Source organism: Hylobates moloch, unplaced genomic scaffold (assembly GCF_009828535.3).
Source record: "Hylobates moloch isolate HMO894 unplaced genomic scaffold, HMol_V3 SCAFFOLD_4, whole genome shotgun sequence".
Classification (NCBI taxonomy): Eukaryota; Metazoa; Chordata; class Mammalia; order Primates; family Hylobatidae; genus Hylobates; species Hylobates moloch.
Window position 1 is genome coordinate 33699551 of NW_026652279.1, and position 16252 is coordinate 33715802.

The 16252-nt window shown below is 49.0% G+C and overlaps 1 protein-coding gene across 2 annotated transcripts in view; it reads right to left on the bottom strand.

The window, feature by feature from the left end:
- Positions 1 to 16252, bottom strand: part of EEFSEC (eukaryotic elongation factor, selenocysteine-tRNA specific) — a 256687-nt gene that overhangs the window by 53921 nt on the left and 186514 nt on the right. For both annotated transcript variants that reach the window (XM_032149870.2, XM_058437362.1), the window contains exon 5: positions 13298 to 13954. In XM_032149870.2, coding sequence (XP_032005761.1) covers positions 13298 to 13954 — 657 coding nt within the window. The remainder of the gene's footprint in view (positions 1 to 13297; positions 13955 to 16252) is intronic.

The following is a 16252-nucleotide window of genomic DNA, read 5'->3' on the forward strand; positions in this document are numbered from 1 at the left end:
AACGGGCGCTCACTGAGTGTGAGGACGCCAACTGCACTAGTACCACACATGGCATCAAGGGGAAGACGCTGGGGGGTAGAAATACATTACTCGAGTGGATATGTCCTTGGAAGACACGATTCATCTGAGAGTGAGCCAACAGCCCAGCCCGGGCTAGTTTCCTCCTGTCTACCTGGGAGAACACACTGACAGATCAATTCATGTCCCCAGTGCTGGTTCCCTCATTGTAAACACAGCAGGCCCATCGCTCAGCCTCCCAGTGGGCCTGGAGGCCTGGCTCCAGGGTAATCAGAGCCTGGGATGGCAGGCATGCTACCTATTAGCCTTCCAGAACATGTTTACTGCATCTTCTCCCTTGCCCCCTCCTTTCTTTTGGTTATAAAATATTAAACTTTAAAAAGCTAAATGCCACAAAGACAGCAGAGGATCCATCTTTCCCCAAGCCAGGATCTTGCAATGAGGGCAGACTAATTTTATTAACTTCAGGGGAACTTCAAAAAGCTCCAGGGCTTTCATGCCAGACAGAGACGACCCCAAAGTTAGTTTAAGTGCTACATAAACAAAGGACTAGGGCCAGGGGAAGCTGAGGGCTCCCAGCGTTCCTTGTTTATGTTCTCATCTGACCTAGTGGGCCAGCATACAGGCTGGTTGGCCCCTGGAATCCTGCTGGTGTGTGGTGCAGCTCGGTTCACTGACCTACATTCCCACAATATTGTTTTAAGCATCCGGGATAAGGTGAGGAGTGAGTGGGCTTTTTTTGACCTTCTAAGGGGGCCTCTGGGGCTGGAGTGGCAGTTTAGAAAGGATTTCAAGTTCAAAGGGAGTGTCTCTGTCACTCCTGCTCTCTTGTTTTACGGCTTGGCCAGAAGACACAATAGCGCTGAGTGGGTGAAGCATACTCTCCTGTGAACTTCTGTGTCTGCAGTTCCATTTGTGGGGTAGGCGCCGTGAGGGCAGGAGCTGGACATCTGCACACGGTCAGGAACCCCGTGTGGTCTCGAGAGTGCTGGCGTCTTCTGCCTGCTAGTGGCCCCACACTGTCATTTCACAGCAGCTGGGTGGATCTTTGCATTTGTGTCGGTCCCACAGAGGACACTGGCACTCTGGGCATGGCTGCCCCAGGGGAGGGGAGGCTGGAGCAGCAGAGAGTAGTCAGCAGGTAAATCCCATCTCCCTCCAACTCTCCCAATCCTCCGCACTCTGCTCTCTCACATCTTTCCTGGCAGCAGGTGAGCGGCAGTGTCCTCAGCCATGCCATGGGTGAGGTGTCCCCATAGGAAAGCCCTGTCAGGAACAGGGGGCTCAGTAAAGTGAAATGATTTGCTCAAAGTCATGCAGCTAGTGAGTGTGGCAATGCCCCATTCCAACTCAGACTGTCTGGATCCAGAGGCTGGTGCTTTTCCTGCTGCAGGAAGGGCTGGGCTCTGTCTGCCAGGAGGTGCCACAGCAGCAAATGAGCCCAGACGACTTTCTCCATCCTTTGGGCTCACCAGAGCCATGTCATGACTGGCTGGACACAAATGGGCCTAGAAGTCCGGCCCAGGGGCACTGGGCAGCCCCATCCCTGCTAGTCCCAGCTGTGGGAAACCCCAAGTCATTACAGAAGACAATCCCCAAGTTCAGGGACCCCAGCCCCCACCAGGTTATTTGGAAGGGAGGAGGAGAGGAGGGAAAGAGGGCAGATCCTGGCCCTCAAGATGCAGCACTTATAGTAGGGCCCAAACACTTCACCATACAGGAAGATGTTCCAGCCCAGTCAGCCCCTGCCACACTGAGAAGCACTGCACTGCTGTTGGAGGGAGGCTAAACTTTCCCCACCTATGGTTATAGGGGCCAAGAGGCAAACTACTCTTCCCATGAATTCCAAATACTCAATTTCCAGTAAAGTCCTTACTTCATGTCATCATAAGTTCTTAGAAACTATTACTTTAAACAAAATAATGTACAGGAGGCCCTTAACGTTGCTTCATTCAAAGTTATTTGAATATATATCAAAGTTATTTTGTTATAACATGAATGAAAAAAATAGATTGGTTTTGTTATACATCCTTTCCCTTAAACTCGTGGTTTCCAAGAAGCTAGTGACAATGTTAAGTGAGGATTTACTGTACAGGTCTCCATAACTGGAAAAAAATGGGCACACTGGAGACAACAGAAGAAGAGAAAAGGCACGGCACTGTTTACACCACAGGTTAGAACCTGGACTCTGGAGCCAGACCACCTGCATTCAAATCCCAAGTCTGGGTGCCTAGGGACTCTGGCCAGAGGCCTAACCTCTGTGGGTGCAGGCATCTCTCCATCTATAATATGGGGAAACAGAGTTGCTGGAGGTTTAAATGGGTGCAGGGGAGCACTTGTAAACAGTTGTTGTGGGTCTGGCCTCCCTGGGCAGACCACTCTCCCTCCCTTAGGACTCCCTCAGACACACCACACAGGACTACAGGGGCAGCAGATGCAGGGCCTGTGCACTCCCGAGACTCAATGGCCGCCACCTGCAGATCTGAGAAGACATGGCTGACTAATGGAAGGCCCCCTCTAAGAGACTGCCGGCCTCAGAACCGGACAGAGGGTTGCACTGGGAATTGGCTACAGAGAAGCCTGTGTGCCTGTCTCTCAGCACAGCAGTGGCTTATGAACGCCAGCCTCACCAGCTGGATCGGGGGAGGGGAGGAAGGCAGTCCTGGAAGGCAGGAGCTGGTCTGAGCACATTTTTGCATCTCCAAAACCTACACCTCCAGAAATTACCGCTGTGTGTACTGGGGGCGAGGAATCAGTGATTGTCAGCTGCATGAAACCTCATTTAATCAGAAGGAAGTCTGGCTAGAAAGAGGGAGACAGCTCCTACATTCCTACAGGATGCTGTGAGGCCTACATCTCTGGAGAACTTCAGGAAGACCAGGGGTCATGACCTGTCCTGGGTGTCAGGAGGTGAAGATGGGGGAACATTTGGCTTTGCTCTGTCCTGTCCATCACTAGAAGGTGTGTGCATGCGTGTGTGATGGTTGGGTTCTTCACCAAATTATAGACTCCTCCAGCTAAAGGAAAGAGACCTCAGAGATCAGACACAAGCACATCCAATAAGGAAAGACCTTCAGAGAACAGTTGGAGGGTTTTCATTTTGAAATCAATCATTGTGACGTCAAACCAAAGGCAATGCATGTGGGATCTGCTCAATAGGCCTTGCTTCTAGGGAACAATGCTGAATCCAGGCCAGCACAGTTACAACAATGGCGCTAAGTAGGGATTCTCACTGTTTGCATGAATAATTTGCTCTATTTATTAGCCTTCAGTCACTGGAGGGACTGAGCTCCTAAGGAGCAGTCACCATGCACATGGAAGTCCAGGCGCTTGCTTACATGCCAGGTGGGTCCCCATTGTCCCTGGCCTTTGAGCAGGGACTTGGCTGCCAGTGCACATAATTATGTCATTACACGTGTGTGTCTCTCTCTTTCAGGGCTTGGCTCCCATGATGAGGCTTGGGAATTGCCCAAGCTGTGAAGTGACCATTCTAATTCAAATTGTAGAAGTGATACGAAGGAAGGCAGGCAAACGTGCCATGAAATGGAGCCCTGTGCCGACTCCAGGTCTGTGGTGAGGAGAACCACGTGGACAGGACAGGAAGGGCTTAGGAGGCCTGACTCCTGACTCTGCCTCTTACAGCTCTACGACCTTGAGCGAGGGACTTCTCTGAAACTCAGTTTCCTCCTTGAAAAAGGCTGTTGTTAGGATCAGGGGTGTTGATGTTGATGATAACACCTAAGACTTGACAGAGAATGATGACCCAGAGGAAAGAATCTCAATTAGTGGATGTCAAATTGTGGGAGAAGCTGAAGAATAAGACAGCATTTGGTGCAGGAGATCTCAGATGCACAGAAATGACAAGATCCAGTTATCTAATCTGCCCAAGAGAAGCCAGAAGAACAGAACATGTACTCAACACCAACCACATGCTTGGAGCTGCCCACAGCTCTCTGCTTCTCTCCCTCTTACCCGCCCCACCAGCAAAGTCCTCTCGGAGGACAGAAGCCAGCAGTCCTTGGATCCAGTGAGGAATGGGAAGAACTCAGAGGCTGCCTGATCATGGATGAGTTCCTTAAAAATGAGGTGTTAACTCTTCTGGGCCACTTGAAAGCCACAAAGATTGACAAATTCTGGAAGGGGCCCTAGGATGATGGTGTTGTTCCAGTATCATCAGAAAACTTTCCCCACGGACAGTGCCTCCTCCTCAGTGCAGGCCATGGTCTGGTGTGGTGGGAAGAGCAGAGGCCCTGAAGTAGCCCAGGTCTCATCAACACCTGACCAGCTCTTAAAGAAGAAACAGGTTCTGGGGGAGACTGACTTGCCCACGGCCACATCGAGCTTGTGCCCAGCTCAGTCCATCAGTTTCCAGAACTGGCTCTTTCCAGCACGTCAAGCTGTCCTGACCCTGTGTCTCTATACGGGCAAAAAAGCAATTTTCAAAGGAAGGTGAACAAGCACGCCAGCAGCCAAGCAAGACACTTAGCTATCACACCCTGACACTGGAAGTCAGAAGACCGGCTGAGGATTTGGGCTGGGACCAAAATACGAGGGCAGCCATTTGATCATCTCCCTGGGGAAAGAGCTTCTCAACCTCTGTTTCAGGGGAACCTGTTTTCTCAAGTAGCCTGGGAGCCAATGTGGCCTTCAACCCTCTGGCAGGGACCCAGGGGAGCGAGGGCCAGCAGAACAGGCTGAGTGGCCAGCCAGACCACAGCATGGCTTCCTGCAAGGGCGAGGGGCCCTGCAGCTGACCCGCTAGGGCCCACCAAGCCTGCCAGAGCATCCCTGCTGAGAATGATGGGGCCCAAGCTGTGCCAGAGGCAGGTCATGAGCCAGCCTGCACCCCAGGCCAGCACGTTTAACAAGCCGTCGGCAGTGGAGTGGGGCATAGCCAGGAGCCAGGAGGCAGCGCCGCTTCAGACTTCAAAGCTGGCGAGTGCTCCTGATGGCGTCTGCATGTTTACACTTGGTTGGGCCGATGCTGCCAGCTCCTGTGGCCCAGCCCTAAGGCCTTCCCTGACCGGCGCCAGTGGGTGCCAGACCCAGGATGGCTGGTACGCCTGGCCTTATCCCACCACTGTGGGAGGGGGACGGCGTCTGCTATCACCCTAGCTGGGAACCCAGGCATCTGCATTTCCAGAGGAAAGTCCAAATAAATAGTACCGATGATACCCACTGTTTACCCAGGGCCCATTCTGTGCCAAGTGGAGTACTCAGCATGTTACATATAGCACATATACCTGCCATGTCCTGGGACCCAACTGCCAGCCAGCTAACATGCTAAGGTTGGGTATTGTCTTTGTCCTGCAGGTGGTGTGGACCTAAAAGAGATTTCTGAGTAAGAGCTGGCAGGACCCCCTTTGTTTTGCAGAAAATTACTAGGGTGGAGCTGCGCATGCTGCCAGGGGCAAAGAGGGCTGTGGTGAGACCCATGAGAAGGTGGTGCCTTGGGGAGGTGAAGAGGGCATCCTGGGGCGTGGTAACAGTGAGAAGTTTGCTGTGGAAGCCAGCAGGTATTGCAGAGCACTCACTGTCCTAAGCACCAGACCCTCACCTCCTCCTTCATGTTCACACAGTCCTGAGAAGTCATGATTTTTTACTAGTGGAGAAGCCTGGCTCCATAGGGTGAATGGCTGCCAGACCATTGAGCTCTGTGGCTCCAGGCAGACCAGGTGCCCAGAGCCTCAGGGCGAGACTGGGATACAGAAGGGTAGGTGAGAGAGGCTGAGCCTCCCCTCTCTAGGCTGCCCTGGCCGGCCCTGCTCCAAGGATTTCTTTAGCACAGGTGACCTAGAACACCCCCCATAGCCCCCAACCTGTATTACTCCCCCTGCAGGGTGAAGGGCCTAGCTTCGATGGCTGGCCCTGCCTGCCTCTTTAAGCTCCCTGCCCCTGCCCTCCCAGATGCCCAGGGCCAGGCATTGCTTGGCCTCTATGCTTTACAGAAGCAGTCCCTGGACCTGGAATGCCCCTCCTCCACCTTCCTGTTTCCCCCCACGGGCCCTAGTGTCTGAGCAGTGAACCTTCCAGTCTTACAAGATACACTTAAAAGGTCACCACTTTGTGCTTTTCCCTCACCAGCCTACTTCCTCCCACCTTGGCAGAGTTCCTTGTTTGCTCTCCTAGCCCTCTGCATATTCCTCTGATGCAGATATGAGTCTCTGTCCTCCACTAGAAAGACCCGGTTTTCTATGAGGCTTTGGATCACTAAAGCAGGAGCAGCTGGTCTGAATCTGCATGTGGCTGAGATGCAAGTAACCTCCTGGGGACAGGACCCAGTGGTTCCAGCCTCAGCTTTTACACATCCTTCACCCCACATCACTTTTGCCAGATCTTTGCATACCTGACATACTATTTACCTAATATATTTCTTTACAACTGCCTGGAAAGGAGACTTTGTATAGTATCCTAAAGAAAGGAGTCACTAACCATAAACAGAGGAAGCTAATGGTAAAAGTACATACAATGCGAAAAAAACCCCAAAGAATAATCCTAGTTACATACTATTGCTACTAGAAGGCTCTGGAATCTTGGCCTTGTTTTCTATTTGTTAAAAAGCAGGTTAGAATGTAATAGAGGACTGTTAAAGCCACCCTTGAACAAATCTAAAGCTTTCTCTGCAAAGTAATCAAAAGATTGAAAGAACATTGAAAAAGAGAAAAATTTTATTACTAAGAGATTCAACATTCTATGATAGTATGAGAAACAGCCTTAACCAAATGAGGAGCAATTTACTAGAATATGTGAAAGAATCAACACACACACACACACACACACACACACGCACACGCACACTTTGTATCTCTCTGTCTCTCTCTCATCTGCCTATATCTATATATAACTGCTTTATTTCTAATTTTAGTGGTTCATGATTTTACTTTTTAAAATCTATTAGGGTTTTTTCCTCTGTGGCCACAAATACAACTACAATCTAAGTTCCATGTGGGCAGAGATTTTGTCTTTTTTCATTCACTGTTACTTCCCTAGCCCTTAAGACAACACACAGTAGATGTTCTACAAATATTTGTTTAATGTCAACTGCTGAATATTTAGTTTTGTAAATGTTCCACAGGCATAGAAAAAAAAATGTATACTCTATTCAAGGAGTGTAAGAGTTTACATTTATCTAAAAATCAAGCTTATTGATTATATTCTGCCTCTTTGTCCTTACGTCTAGCAGGCCTGATTTTAAAATATGGACTCTGAAGTGCCACCCTATCATAATTCCATTTTTTATCAAGCTGTCCCTAGGTTTTTACTGTTTTGTTTTCATGTTTGGTATGTATAAGTTTATAACCGAGGCTTTTATCATTACATGATGTCCTTCTTTACCTTTGTCAGTATTTTTATTCTTAAATTTCACCTTGTCTGAATTTAATATTACCATTCATACTTACTTTTTGCCCATCTTCTTATTCTTAACCTTTGCTTTCCACTTTAAGTGTATTTCTTATAAACAGCATATAACTAGATTTTGCACTTTAACCCAATCTCTCAGCCTTAGCATTTAAATAGAATTTGGCCATTCACATTTAGTGTAATGACTGATACTTAATGTTGTTCCTTCCGTTATTATTATTATTTATTAACATTGTTCTTTTTTCCTTATTTTTGTTGGTTTAATCAAATTCATTCCAGTTTCTCCTCTGTGAATGTGAAAGTGCTACTACATTTTCATTGCATTGATATAGTTTCTTTCCCTTTCTCTGTACTCAAAATCTTGCACATATTTCTATATTTTTACTTTGAAACAGGATACCAGCTATTTCCCTTACCACCATATGTTCTAGTAGTCTTTCCTAAACCCTCTCCCCAGAAAGATTAGCCATTTAGAACACTTTCACTTCTTTTCTTCTCCCGCTCAGGTGAGACCTCTGGATGTCTCTACCAATCTAAGCTTCCTCTTCTTCTTCTTTTTTTTTTTTTCTTCATTAACCCTTTATTACAAGTCACACTCTTATAGAAGTACATGTGGACTTATGTAAAAAAAATCAAATGTATCCAAGAATAAAAAACACAGCACATAAAGTAGTATATGCATCCCAGTGTTAGCAGAGACAGTGGGCACCCAAGAAAAAGGCCAATTCCTAAGGACTGCTGAGAGAGTTTAATGCTTTCAGCTGCAGACAATTATTAGAATTTTCCTCGCAGGATGCTCATTCTATTTCAAGAGCCCTATTAACCATTTATATCAGGGGTTGGAAAACTATAGGCAAAGGGTCAAATTCTTCCTGCTATGTTTCTGTATGGCCTGTGAGCTAAGAAGGGTTTTTATATTTTCTAATGCATTGGAGAATATCAAAAGAATATTATTTTGTTACATGTGAAAACTATATAAAATTTAAATTTCAATGTTCACAACAAAAGGTTTTATGGGAACACAGTCATGCCCATTTGTTTACATATTGTCTACGGCTGCCTTTGTGTCACAGTGGCAGAGTTGAGTAGCTGAGTCTGAGACCTAATGAGGTGTCAGTAAACTACAGATGGTGGTAACATAGTTACAACTTGCAGCACCTCACCCAGTGACACATTTTATTTATTTATTTTATTACTGGTGCATACCCATCACATGAAAACAAGAAAAGTGGACTTCAAATGTCACACTTTTAAGGCACAGTGGGTATGGATTATTATTTTATCAAATTACATGGCAAAGTACTGTGTTTGTTATTAGTTGTGTTAACAGAATACGAGATACACTGACATCACAATATTCCCAACTCACAGAAAAGCACTGTCATAAAAGAGAAAACTTAAAACAGTATATTTCATCATAGCAGACACGCAAAACAATAAAAAATGAGAATGAGGCTGCAGCCAAAGTAGGTTTCCGGGTGGCTCATTTGTTAGCCAAGCAAGGAAAGCCATTTACCAATGGTAAGTTAATTAAATTGTGTTTGATCGAAGCAGCTGAAAGAAGAATCCAGAGAAAATAAGCTTGTTTAAGATTATTAGATTTGGGGCAAGAGCAGTTGCTTAGGTTTGGCCCATGGGCCATAGTTTGCTCTATGTAATACTAATGAGTTAAGCCACAACTGGTAGGGTACCTGACCAGCTTCCAGTGTGAGCCAGTGATGCAGAGCACAGGAAATAAAAACACAGTCTGGAGAGGCTTGGAAATTAGCATCTTCTGTGTTCCAATAACTGTCCTCAGCATCACATATTTACATCACGCTGTTATTTTCTTTCTAGACCTTATTATAACCTGAAAATGTCTAATTTACTGTTCACTACCAGCCTCCCCCATGAAGACAAGAACTTTGTCTATCTTGTTGTATGCACAGTGCCTGGCACAAATGTAGGAGCTCAGTAAACATCTGAATATATGAATGAAGGATGCCTTTATAGGAAATGGGCTCAGAAGGCCTATATGCCTTAAGCCCCCCTGGCAGAAAGTACTCACTCAACACATAGGTATAGTGCCAAGGTCTCCCTTCGTGATGAACTGAGATAGCTCAGAGGCCCAAGCCCAGGTTCTCAGAAGGCTAACTGTGCTTGCAGAGTAGGTGTGCTGGCCTTGCCCTGAATCACAGAGCAAAGGCTGGGTGCTGGCTCACCACGGTGGTGGAGATTCTGCCCAAGAGACTGGATTTCATCTTTTCAAGATTCTCTGATCTCCCAGAAACTTCTTTGAATAGACATGTCCAGAAAGCTGACTAGTGGCTGTGATGTGCCCAGGAATTTTTAGAGTCAGCCAAGCACGGTGGGGAAAGAAGAGCACAGGGCACTTCTCTGGCCCCCGCGCTGGATAACCACACCCATGAGCCTACCTGACTCTTAGCCCCTCCCTCTTCAACCAAAACTGGGTGGCTCCTGATAGGGACCAGGGGGATTGGCTCCTGTGCTTCAAAGAGAAATAATGGAGTCCCAGGGAAAAGAGCGGACCCACGCTCCAGGCATTATTATTTTGACTCTAAGAGCTTAAACATTAATAATGATAAAACAATAAGGATGCAGTAGGAGACAAGCACTTATCTCAGAACCTTATGTGCAATCCCCCATCTCACCTTCATCTAAGCCTGGTGCAGCACTGTGAAAATTCCCACTTAACATGGAAGTCTCACGGTCTGCTCAACTTTTCACACTAGCAGGTGGTAAGGCTGGGAGTAAAGCCCAGGCTTGCACATTGGACCAGTCTGTCAGATAGCCGAGCCCCTGGTCAAGCAAGATGATCTGAAAATCTCTGGGTGATCTGGGGCCTACTCAAAGCAAACAGAGCTGCCCCTTTGGAACAAACTCAGCCAATTGCTCACGAGCTGCAATAGGAACACTACCTTCTGCTTCACCTGATGAGAGTTGGCTCTTATATATGAAGCCACAAGCTATGATGGCTCTTTCAAAACAACCTGATGAGGTCAAGACCATCCTTCGAAGGAATGAACAATTGAGATTAAATGGCTGCCCAAGGCGTACAGCTGTTTTGTGGTACAGCAAGGGCTTGAGCCTACTCTGTATGATCTCCAAGTTCAACCTTACCAGGAAGGAAAGTCTCCCACCACGGAGATTCAAGCTTTTCAAGAGAACACAGACTCTTTTGACACACTGGGCAAGAATCTGTCTGACAAAGTGGAAATTTCATGACTCAGAGACCAGCTAGTCCTGAGTTCAAACTCCAGCTTTACTACCCTGTGACCTTGGGCAGGTCACTTCACATTTCTTGGGCTGGTTTCCAGTCTGGCTGCCTTTGGGTTCGTAGGAAGAAAACTTCCTTACACTGAATAATTATTGTCTTGTTTGAAATTTTTTACCATGTGCACATATTACTTTTCCTAAATATTTGCACATAATTTGATTGATTTAATTGGGGAAAAATGTACATAGGAAAAATAATGACCTCTTCCTCAGGGTTATTAAAAGGTTTCAAAATAAAGTATGTAGCTAGTAAAGGCGCATAGTATATGCTTAATCAATAGAGTGGTGACAGAGTGGAGGGAGGCAGGAGGCAGGCTCATTCCTGCCCTGGGGCCCAGAGGAGAGCATGTGGCACAGAAGCTCCAGCCTACAGCCAGCCCCTAGCATTAAGGCAGATGCCCATTCAGCTAGAGCCTCAGGGGGTTGCCAGTTGGGGGAGCTGCTCCTAGCCTGGGCACCCATGCCCTTTCCTCTCTTGTGGAGCCTCAGGAAGGCCCTCTTGCTCGACCAAAGCCCTGGGCTTATAGGATCTCACCTCTGCACACATCCACAGTCACCCTGTGTGGCTGTCCCTGGTTGGAGGAAGGCTGTCTCTGCTCAGGGTTGTCTATGTGGGATTTGGACTCAGCTTCTGTGGACTGCCTACAGTTCTTGTGCTTCCACTTCCAGCCTCCCTGGACTGAGCAGGAAAATGCTGGTGGCCCCAGGGATGCCCCAGGTTGGTGGCAGGACATAGGTCAGCATGTCTCCTGGCCCCTCCCTCAGCCCTTTGGAGGCATGAGTCATTGCGGCCACATGTTTACTTGCTCCTCATAGACCCTCCCTCCCAGTTCTCAAAGGAAATGACTGCTGCACCGCTGTTGACAGGCCTGAGTGGGAGCAATTAGACCCAGGGGCCACACCATTTGGGATATTATTCTCTCATAGATATTTTACTATAGAATAATTATACTCCAAACACTGCTAATAAATCAGGCTAGACAAACGAGTGACACACACTTTATCACCTTCATCTTCAATCAGCATCTTGGGGCTGGCCTAAGGCTGATGGAGCCCTGAGCAGGCCCCAGCGACCCCAAGGAGCTAAGGGTCCAAGCTCTGGGTCTGGGGAAGGGAGAGGAAGGGGTTGCTCCTTAGTCCCCCACTTGAGGGCAGGTCTAGGTACAGGGGCAGGAAAAGAAGAGGGCCAGGGTGGAGCACCCAGGAAGAACCTAAGACAAGGAGAAAGGGAGGGGAAGGGGCTGCAGTGACAGAGAATCCCAGACGAGAAAACCAGTGGATTTTCTCCCAGAGGAGAAAACCTGTGGACAGAGACCTGGAGCGGAGGGTGGGCGATGGAAGCCCACCATATGTGACACCGTGGATGGGCCAGATGTTGTGCTGGCACCTGCACTAAGCCCAGGGGACCTCATCAGGCTCCTGTGAGGAACTGAGGTGCTTGTTGAAAGCCTCAGGGCAGACCCCTCCTGTTAGGAGCCTGAGCCCCCGACAGTGGGGTTGCCAGCACTCCGTGCTCTTTAAGCCAGTCAAAGCCCAGTCATGTCCCAGTAAACCTACTGCTGATCCGCTTGGGCCCACAGCCAGGGAGCCAGCCACAAGAGATGGTGAGGTTTAGCTGTCCATCCATCCTGCCTTCAAGGCCCGATGGGCATGGATTCCCACTCAGCAGTGTGTGGACAGCTGCTGGGGATGGATGCCCCATAGGAGGAGGTGATTCCACTACTGTGGGGGAGACCACCATGTTCTGTCCACCCTAGTGGCAGGCCCATCCCACCCAGCAATGGGCCCAGGTGCTGATGCACCACAGGACCAGCCGAGGGAGGCCCGGGGCCCAGTCAGTCTCCTGGGACAGAGCAGGCACCACCCTGAAAGCACAAGGCCAAGGGCCGCCCAGCAAGGCACAGCCAGGGCCTCATCCTACTTCAACTAGACTGGCTCACCTACATGCCTAAGGCCTGCATCCAGCGATGGTGAACTTCAGGCACCCTAGGTAGCCAGGGGCTGGACCTCCCACTGTGTTAGCTTCCTGTACCTTCCTTCCTCTTGCTCTCTGGCACCCTTAGCCCCTTCCCCTCAGTCCACAGGTGAGGAAAGACCTGGCCACCATTAGCCCCTTCCCCTCAGTCCACAGGTGAGGAAAGACCTGGCCTGGCACCACTGATGGGCAGTGTTTCCCTCTGGACATGAGCAGCTTGCCAGGGGCATGTGGGCAGATCCCAGCCAGATGGAAGTACAGTGCCCACCAAGGGCAAGAGAGTGGGGCCTGGTCAGGGCAGCAGGCCAGGGAAGCCAGTGCTAACCGCTGCCATCTGACACTGGCTGTGGGGGAGCCCAGACCTGCTCAGACCCATGGGGGCCACATCTACCATGTAAATAAGCAGGGGTGGGATAGCCAGGTGGGGTTGGGTACAGTGGGGGTTCCCCTGCCCAGGTGCCGGCCCTGGCTCTGTGACTGACCAGCTGAGAGAACTGTGGCCACCTGACCACTCTGGGCATCAGATGCCTTGTCCAGAAACTACAGAGGTTGGCGCCAGAAGGTCTCTGAGGGCCTTTCTGGCTGTCATCACAGATGTCAGGCCATGGATCTCGGCTGCCCGAGCAAGAAGGGAAGGAGTGTGGGGCCAGGCAAGGGCATGCTCACCCGCTCCACGAGGCCATGCTTGTGCTTCAGCTTGTACACCTTCAGCCTGGGCAGAAAGCTGTCGGCGTAGTTCCTGTCCTCTAGCCCGTGGAGCAGGATGCCATGGAAGGCTAGCCGGCACGTGTTGGTGTGAATGTCCGCATCTAGCCTGGAGCCAATCACCAGGCACAGCCGAGGGCAGGTGACGGGCTTCTCAAACTCCACCAGGGCCCACTGCTGCCGAGGACAATGGCCCTCTGTGGCCTGGCCAGCCTTCTTGTCGGCCTCATCATTGTCTGTCACTGCTGGTGTCAAATCCTTGGACAGGTACTGCTCCTGGAAGAGGTATTCTTGAGAGAAGTTGAAAGAGTCCAGTATAGGCTCCTGGTCAAAGTTATCTGGAGCAGGGCTGAAGAACATCAACCGGCCCATGACGGTTTCATGGCCCACTGTAATGTGGAACTTGGCCTTGGTTTGCAAGGGCCCCCGGAAATATGGTATCTTTTCCACAGAGATGAGGGCTGCATGGACAGTGTGCAGGGACTCGGGGGCACACACCAACCCGCGCTCCAGCAGCTTGGGGTCAAACTGGGTGACGCAGATGCCCAGCCGGTCTCCTTGCATGGCTGAAGTGATGGGCATGTGGAACATCTGCATGGACTTCACCTTCTTCACCACCTGATGGGGAGCAAGCAAGAGAGCACATGAAACCAACAAACCTCAGGGCTGTGGGGAGGAGAGGGGAGCTGCAGCTAGAGAATCCTGTGCTTACCACCACCTGCAGGCACCGTGAGGACCAGCCAAGGGGGGTCTGGGGCCCAGGCACACTCTCCTGGACCAGAGCAGGTACCACACTGAAAGCACAAGGCCGAGGGCCACCAGCAAAGCAGGGCCAGGGCCCCACTCTCCAAGTCTCACTGTTCTTCTGGGGGGAAGGCAGGGGTCATAGCAGCCAAATCCCTGACCACTTAGTTCCCTTCACCCCTGCTCCAATCCAGGCTCCAGTCCCTCCAAGTTCCTCCCTTCCATCAGTCATGCCAGCATTTTCCAGCCCTCTGTTCAGGTTTGCCTGCCTCCTCCCCCGAGAATGGCCTCCCCAGATGCTCAGCTGGCCAAGCTGTGCCCATTTGCCCTCTAAAGCCCGAGACGAACATCACTGCTCTGGAAAGCCTGCCCCAACTCCCAGTGGCAGAACTTGTCTCTGACTGCTTAGTGGTAACCCAGCCCCTCTGAATCCCACAGCCTGCTGCATGGTCACTGTCTATTGTGTATCTGCTGCCTGCTGGCTTGTGGGTAGCCTAGGGCAGGATCTCTCTTCATTCATTCAACACATATTCCCAGAGTGCCTATTGTGTGCCAGGCACTGTTCTAGGGGAAGAAATACAGTGACCTCTGTTTCCAAAGAGCTTAATATCTAGAAACAACAGCAACAACAAAATTACCTATATAGGAAAAATTATATATATATTAATTCAATTCATATCAATATAAAATTAATATATAAATTACATGCATGCAAATATATATTTTTAATATAATTATATGATATATATACGTAATATATATATCTGTAATATATATATATATCTGTAATATATATAGACAACATATGCTATAAAGAAAACAAGGCCGGGTGATGTGACAGAGAAGGCCTGGGTGGGGTGAAGTTCTCGCAGAAGTGAATTTGAGCTAAGACCTTAGCATAAGAAGCAGGCAGCTGTGTGAAGACCCAAAGAAAGACAGCTCTAAATGGGGGAACTGATAAGTGCAAGCCCTAAGAGGGCAGTAGCTTGGTGAGTCTGGGAATACACCGAGGCAGGAGGGCTGCAGCAAGGGTGGGGAGGGAGACAGCAGGGAGGGAGGCTGATATGGTTTGGCTGTGTCCCCACCCAAATCTCACCTTGAATTGTAGCTTCCTTAATTCCCATGTGTTGTGGGAGGGACCTGGTGGGAGATAATTGAATTGTAGGGGTGCTTTCCCCCATACTGGTAGTGAATGAGTCTCACTAGATCTGATGGTTTTATAAGGGGAAACCCCTTTAACTTGGCTCTCATTCTCTCTCTTGCCTGGTGCCATGTAAGACGTGCCTTTCGCCTTCCACCATGATTGTGAAGCCTCCTCAGCCACGTGGAACTGTGAGTCCACTAAACCTCTTTTTTAAAAAAAGTAAATTACCCAGTCTTGGGTATGTCTTTATCAGCAGCGTGAAAATGGACTAATACAGAGGTCAAGGCTCGGGCCCCGCAGTAGAGTGCAAGGCCCGGAAGTCAATGGAGGAGTTTAGGCAAAGGAGTAACCTGATCTTATCTCTGTTTCTAAAATATCACTGACTACTATACTGGGCAGATTTCTGCATTCACAGTTTGTAAATCAGGAACAGACACAGAAAAGTCTCCAATAAAAGTTCCTGAAATGAACGAACACTCCTACCTATGATCCACTGTCTCTAAGATGAGAGGAAACTGTGTTCATGGACTTGAAGCAGAGAAATATGTAACGTATTTCAGAAAACCTGCCATCAAAAACAGTTAAACTAAAGAGAATTTTGACACTTAGGTTGCAAGCATCCCTGTCTACCGAGTCGGGGTGTACGAACACTCATTTTCTCCCTGGATAAAGGGAGAGTGTGTTGCTAATGGCCCACGAGCCCAGGACCTTTCCTGGAGAGCCATAATACTCAAGTGTTTGTTTAAAGATCATTAACTACCTAACCAGAGGTCAGGGGGCAGAGAAAGTGAGACGCACAGTGTCAAAAGCCACAGCCAAGATCAATCACAAAGAAACAGAAAACATCTCTGAAATGGTCTGAAAAGGCAATAGGAGAATGAGATTTTTGGGAACATTACTCAGAGTCACTGGAGAATATCACCTTACACTAAGCGTCTTCTGCCCAGTGAGGTGGGGCCCAGGTCACAACTCTTCCCTCCCAGGCGCCTGCAGCAGCCTGTGCGGCTTTCTAAAATGTTTCTCTGATA